The sequence below is a fragment of the Chaetura pelagica genome, unplaced genomic scaffold, assembly GCF_000747805.2.
Source record: "Chaetura pelagica isolate M959 unplaced genomic scaffold, ChaPel_1.0 scaffold3, whole genome shotgun sequence".
Lineage (NCBI taxonomy): Eukaryota > Metazoa > Chordata > Aves > Apodiformes > Apodidae > Chaetura > Chaetura pelagica.
Genome location: NW_009952974.1, coordinates 7,319,338 through 7,325,424, shown reverse-complemented (window position 1 = coordinate 7,325,424; position 6,087 = coordinate 7,319,338). Strand labels below are relative to the sequence as shown.

At 62.6% G+C, this 6,087-nt stretch overlaps 2 protein-coding genes across 2 annotated transcripts in view; both read right to left on the bottom strand.

The window, feature by feature from the left end:
- Window positions 1–960, bottom strand: part of LOC104387507 (striated muscle-specific serine/threonine-protein kinase-like) — a 2,139-nt gene extending 1,179 nt beyond the window's left edge. Inside the window, exon 1 of the mRNA XM_009996277.1 lies at window positions 927–960. Coding sequence (XP_009994579.1) covers window positions 927–960 — 34 coding nt within the window. The remainder of the gene's footprint in view (window positions 1–926) is intronic.
- A 117-nt stretch (window positions 961–1,077) lies between these two features.
- LOC104387506 (striated muscle-specific serine/threonine-protein kinase-like) overlaps window positions 1,078–6,087 on the bottom strand; it is a gene marked incomplete at its 5' end in the record, with an annotated part of 14,910 nt that continues 9,900 nt past the window's right edge. Inside the window, 2 exons of the mRNA XM_009996276.1 lie at window positions 1,078–1,463; window positions 1,689–1,778. Coding sequence (XP_009994578.1) covers window positions 1,078–1,463; window positions 1,689–1,778 — 476 coding nt within the window. The remainder of the gene's footprint in view (window positions 1,464–1,688; window positions 1,779–6,087) is intronic.

Here is a 6,087-nt window from a genome sequence, read left to right as displayed (position 1 = left end):
GGGAAAGAGACAGAGGAGCATGGCTTAGAGCCCACTGTCACCACCTGGCTGCATCCCTGCTCCCAGCGCACGCCGTGGTGCCCGATGGGGCACTGCAAAGGGTGATCAGGGCAGCCCCAGGCCTGAGGAGCCTTGAGGGGCCCTGGTGAGTTAATCTGGACACCCAGAGACCAGAAGGAACCAGATGCGTTGAATGAGAGTCCTGGGCTGCTGTGACATAGGGTGTCCACTTGCCCAAGTGTATCTATGTGGGACACTGGGGTGATGCTGGGATATCCAGCAAGGCCCCACCCAGGACTGTGGCCCAAAGAGTGCTCCAGTTTGCCAAGGTTCCCTGGTGTGCCAGGGCAGTGTGACACAGGCCAGATCTTCTGCAAAGTGAAGGGGGTCCGTAAGGCTACAATCCCCCTTGCACACATGCTGCTGCAGGTACCTCCCCCCACCCCTCTTCCCCCAGAGGAGCATTTGTGGTGCAGAAATCATAAGGTGGAGATGAAGTTCTGGTGGAACAAGCAGCCTTGAAAACAAAAAGGGGCAGGATGAAGGTCGAAGGAGCCAGGCCTGCAGGAATGGGGACCAGAGGTGATGGGGAGGGATGAGGGCTCTGAGCATGTCAGCAGGTCCTGAGGAGGCAGCATGTCCCAGGCCTCTGCTGCCACCCCTGTGTGATGGGAACTTCAGGTGGCAGAGCCTTGCCAGCAGGTGTCCCAGTTTGCCGCACAGCCCCAGATCCCCACACCCTGGGCTGTGCAGAGCCCCTGTGGCTGGGCAGGACAGGAGGACACCCACGGCACAACTTGCAGGAAAGCTGCAGATCTTACAGTGGCACAGGGGTTACCCCCAGCCCCAACCTGGCCACAGCAGAAAGGGACATCACTCCACGTATAGCCCCTCACCCAAAGGCCTGTACCAACCCACCTTCTCACCGGGAACAGGCTGCCTACTGCTCAGACCCCCCATTCCTCAGTGGGGCAGGGTGCAGGCAAAGAAAGCCCAGGCGGAGAGGAGGAGATGGCTGCGGGGGTTGGAAGGAGATGGCCCCAGCGCGACGTCCCCTCCGTGCGCGTCCCCGACTACTTACACGTGGAGCGAGAGCGCCCGTCCTCGGTACAGGCTGAAGGCGCTGCCGTACGGGTCACTGGCCACCGAAAGGCTATCCTCCGACCCCCAGCTCGTGCCCACCAGATTAGCCCTTGATGCCCGCACCAGTGGCTCCACGCCCAGGTGCCGGACCTCGGCGCCGAGCGGGGCCGGCGTGTTTGCTTGCCTTGGGGTTCCCTGGGGCTGCTGCCACGCAGCGGGACGGAGGTAGGGTCCCCGTGCGGAGAGGCTGGCATCCATCTCCTTCTCCACCACGGTCTGCTGGCTGCCCGACCAGCTGGAGCGCTCCTCTGCCTGTGACAAGGCCAGCACCGAGGTCGGCGTTGTGTTCATGGAGGCATCCACAAGGGTGTCAGACCCACCTGGAAGGAGAGGGGTGAGCCGACAGCGGGTGCCCACAGGGTTGAGCCCAGCACCCTGCTTGCAGAGGGCCGAGCAGCCACACGGTGTCCCAAGGTGTCCTAAGCAGGCTGCCCCAAGCCCTCCCCTCTTTGCATGGGTAGACTATATCTCCCCCCCTCCATGGACACCCCCAGAGCTGGGCAGCAGAGCCCTTGCAGAGGGCCAGCTGGATGCCCCCTGCTCACCTGTGGGGGTGCTGAAAGCCGTCTCATCCTGGAGCTCACTGCGCTGCGTCACCTGGGGATCACTGGGCTCATCCTCGCCTGTCTCCGAGTCTGGGGAAGAGGGAGGAGAGCAAGGAGTGAGGGGACACAAGGGTAACAGGCCAGGCTGGTGCTGCCTCTTGCAGACCCACTGGCGCTGGGGGCAGGAGAGAAGTACCCAGGCAGCTGCAGAGTGGGGGGCATGACTGAGACCTGCAGGGACAAGCTGCCAGCAGGGAAAAGCAGGACCAGGGGTGGAAAAGGCAGTCAGGGCGAGGGCAGGCAAAGGGAACAGGTGCAGCATTAGGTATGGGGAGGAAGGGAGATGGTGCCAGTGGTGGGAAAGGGAATGGGGAGGCAGGGCAGGGGGATGGTGGCAGCAATAGGGCAGGGCAGCAGGCTGGAGCATGGGGCCCACTTTGGGGATGGAACTGGCATTGGGCAGGGGTCTTCCTACCGTAGCTTTGTTTCCTGCAGGAGCGGAAAACTTCGCTTCCATAGGGGCAGCAAGAGAGAGAGAGACATCAACACCTGGTTATTGGCCCGGCCTGCAGAGACGCGGGGGCAGTGGGGAGGGACCTTGTCCCCAGCATCTTCCTGCACTGCCATGGGGCAGGGATTTGCCAAGACAGCATCTGGGTGGGCCACTCGGGCTTGGAGAGCCTGCCACCCTGTGCCAGGCTTTGGGTCTGGGGACGGGTCCAGGACTGGGCGTTTGCCCATCTCAGGATCGCACGAGGAGCACCCCATGCCCTGTCTGGACTCATGGCAGGGGCCAAGTGCCCATTGGACATTGAAACAGGTCTGTCTCCCCCAGAATCCCCCACCATGTCTCTACTCTGCACCCATGTTTGCTGCAGGCCACTCCAGCACTGTACATAGACCCTCCTCACAAACACTGTCTCTACTGTGCAGTGCTCAGCACCATCCCCTTCCTATGCCATGGCCATATCCTGCCCAGCAGAACAGCCACCACCTGTCCCCAGAGCTGCTGGAGCTGCCTCATGGGCTGGCCTCACTGCCACAGCACCGGTAAATCCCTGTGCTCTGCAGGGCACTTCAGGTTGGGGCCAGAACCTCAGGCTGTGCCCCAGCTGGGTGCTCCCAGGCACACAGACACATGTGCCATGTGCAAGCACCTTCCCTCTGGCACACATACACACACACACACATCCCCTGCCCCACTGGTGATAAGTGATGAACGACACAGCCATGCCCCACCGCACAGCCCTGGTTGATAGAGCAGGGATACTTGTGGTAAAGCATCAGAGAGCCTCCCCACAGGCAGGATGCAGCCAGGCCAGAGCAGCACCACTCCCAGAGAAGTGGATGCCATGGTGTCGACGAGGGCCAGCCTTTCCCCCTCACCACTGCTCGAGCCCTCACAAGCTGCTGCAACAGACCCCTGTGACAAGGGACATGGCCACTGCCCCGTCACTGCTCCCCTCCACTGCACTGTCACAGCACAGTGGGAGGCCACGCTGCTCCCCCCAGTCCAAGCCACCCCTCCTCAGCCTGGCACACTGCCACTGCACCAGGACCCCCAGCACAGCCACAGCAGCCTGGCAACTCCTGAGGAACTAGAGTTGTGGGGCCAGGAGCAGCCTGGCCTCCTGGGGGACACTGGGAGCCCCCAGCTTACTGGGACCCTGTTTCAGGGCTGGCAAGGTGCAGCCCATCCCTGCACAGCCTCTGTTTACTGCCCCCCTCCAGCATGGTGGTGTGGCTGGACCCCATCCTGGCACGCTCAGGGCAGCTGTGGGGGAAGCCAGGTCCTGGTAACTCAACGCACCATGCGTGAAGCGCCCGAAGCGCCGCGAGTGGCCGGTCTTCTGCAAAGGAAAAGAGAAGACAGCATTACCCACGGGACGGTGCCACTCCCCTGCTCATGCACACAGACACGGGTGACACAGCACGCCCGCACGCCACCGTGGCACATGACACACCACTCACACCCACCACCGCTCACACTCACGCTGGCACAGCACATGAGGTGCTGCTCACACGCACGCTCACACACACACCCCCCCCCCACAGCTGCACACCCACAGGGTACCCAGAGGCGCACACCCCCAGGTGTCCCCACCCCCATGCTCGCAGCCATGGATGGGTGTAGGTGGACACGTGTAGCACAATCCCAGCAGTGCACACACACAATCACACGCACCCACGTGTGCACGCACACGCACGCATACACACCCCCTGCAACCCAGCCCTGTGCCACTGCCTATTTCTGGGAGGTGGACACTCTGCAACCCAGCCCTGCACCCTTGCCTGTTCCTGGGGGGTGAGGCCCTGCACCCCAGCCCAATGCCACAGCCAGTACCAGGGAGTGACAGCCCTGGGCAGCGCAGCCCCCCCAGCACCACTGCCTATAGTGAGATCTTTGCCCAGGCAGGTCCCCAAATTCTCTGCAGCCCCTTTGAAGCCACTGCCCACGCCAGGATGGGGACTGGGCCAGCAAAGCGTCTTCCAGGCACTGGCCCAGACACCACTGTGGGCACTGGCCCAGCATGGGGACAGTGTCCCCCATGTCTGGTGGAGGCTGTGCCAGCTGTGAGAAAGGCTGCCTGGCACAAGCAGCATGGGGCTGGCCTCTCTGCACAGGGCTGGAGGAATGGGAGCCATGCTCACCCTCAGTCTGGGCAGCCAGGCAGGACCAGAGCAGGGTGGGACCGCAGCCCAGGGCTGAACAACCTCTTGCCAAGGGAGAGACTGGTCGAGGGTGACCCAGCTGCCAGGCCTGGCATGCACAAACAGCATCTCTCAGGGAAGCAGAGAGATGGGGTAATGTCCAAGGCAGCCAGAAGTGGGGATGTGGAGTGCAGAAAGGCAGAGTTGGGCTGCCAGGACTGAGCATCCTCCCCAGTCAGTCTGCGTGAGGACATCTCCCCAGGACACTGTTGCCCTGTGCCCTGTCTCCCAGCATGGAGCCCAGAGCTGGATATCCAGCTTTCTAGAAGCCCTTTGCTCTGCCAGCCCCTCCTGCCTCCTCACAGCTCCCAGGCAGATCACAGACAGATGTCCCCCAGGGACAGCCAGCCCCTGGGGATAGCCAGCCAAGCGTGGCCAGCTGTTAGTTGCCCTTGGAAGGGCAGCAGACTTATTTTGCATGCCCCAAAGCTGCTGCCACTGCAGCAGCAGCCCCTGCTCGTGGGCAGCGTGTGAGGACTCCTACCAGCCCCCTGCCAGCATGCAGGGCTGGCCAGAGGGCAGTAGCTGCACGAGACACATTTGTATTCAGGCCGAGCCAGGCTTTTACCTCCCCTCCCTGGCTGATTGTGCTGGTTCTGGCTGGCAGCCCGTCTTCCAGGCCAGGGAAAGATAGATGAATGATTAACTGCACCATCGGCGGATAATTCCCCCATTAAAAAATGAAAATACAATTGAGTGCCATTATCGGGTGCTCCTGTGGCTTCCCCAGGGACTGGCGCCATCAGCTCCCCATCAAACACAGTGACTGCACCCATTGGGCCTGAGCTGGGCTCCATCACCCAGAACTATGGGGTGGCTAGGGTCCTTCCCCTCTGCCCTGCAATAGGTCCCTGTGGGACTGGGGCACCCAGGACGCCCGTCGGGCACAGCACCCCCCCTGCAGCTTGGCAGCTGGCACCCCAAGCAAGGAGGTGGAAAGGGGGCAGGAGCAGCTTGGGACTTGCTGAAGAGCCAGATTCTGGTCAAAGGGGCTAGCTGGAGAGGAGGTGTGTGCTCCCTGCCTGGGACTTCATTTAAACCCTGAGAAAAGGGGTGGGGGAGCCCCAGGAGCCTGCCCTGTGTGTACTCAGCCCGGGATGGGGAGAAGGGCTGGCTGGGATCAGCACCAGACTTCAGCCCCACCCCACAGGGCAACCAGGTGAGACCGGGTGCTGCCTCCTTCCCCATAGACCCCCCAGCCTGGGCTGCAATCCTGTCCTGGCCCTGGCAAGGGGCATCCCTAGACATAACCAGAGGGACAAGGGGGGTCACAGGAGCTGCTGGGGCCATGGAGCACAGCCTGTGCAGTCTGCCACCACCTGGCATGTGGAGCCCAGCACCACACGGCACTGGTGCCTTGGGTGCAAAACAGGCAGACAGGGAGACGAGACAGGGTGGCTCGTCTGGTGCAGGGGTGTCCTGATACCTGCCAAGCTTGGCCAGCAGAGCAGGGTCCTGCCCCACCACATGGGCTTACTGCAGATGGGGCAGCTAGGCAGTGCCACCCACCTGCCCCAGAGGGACCCCTCCCATCAGGCTCCCAGCATCCTTGGAGACCTGTGTCCCCCGGCACATCCCACACCCCTGGGAAGGGGCTGCAGGTGACAGCCCCTCCCCAGCCCCCGCCAGGCTGACAACGGGGAGGCTACGCGCCCGCGCTGGTTGGAACAGCAGGGTGGGTTTGTGC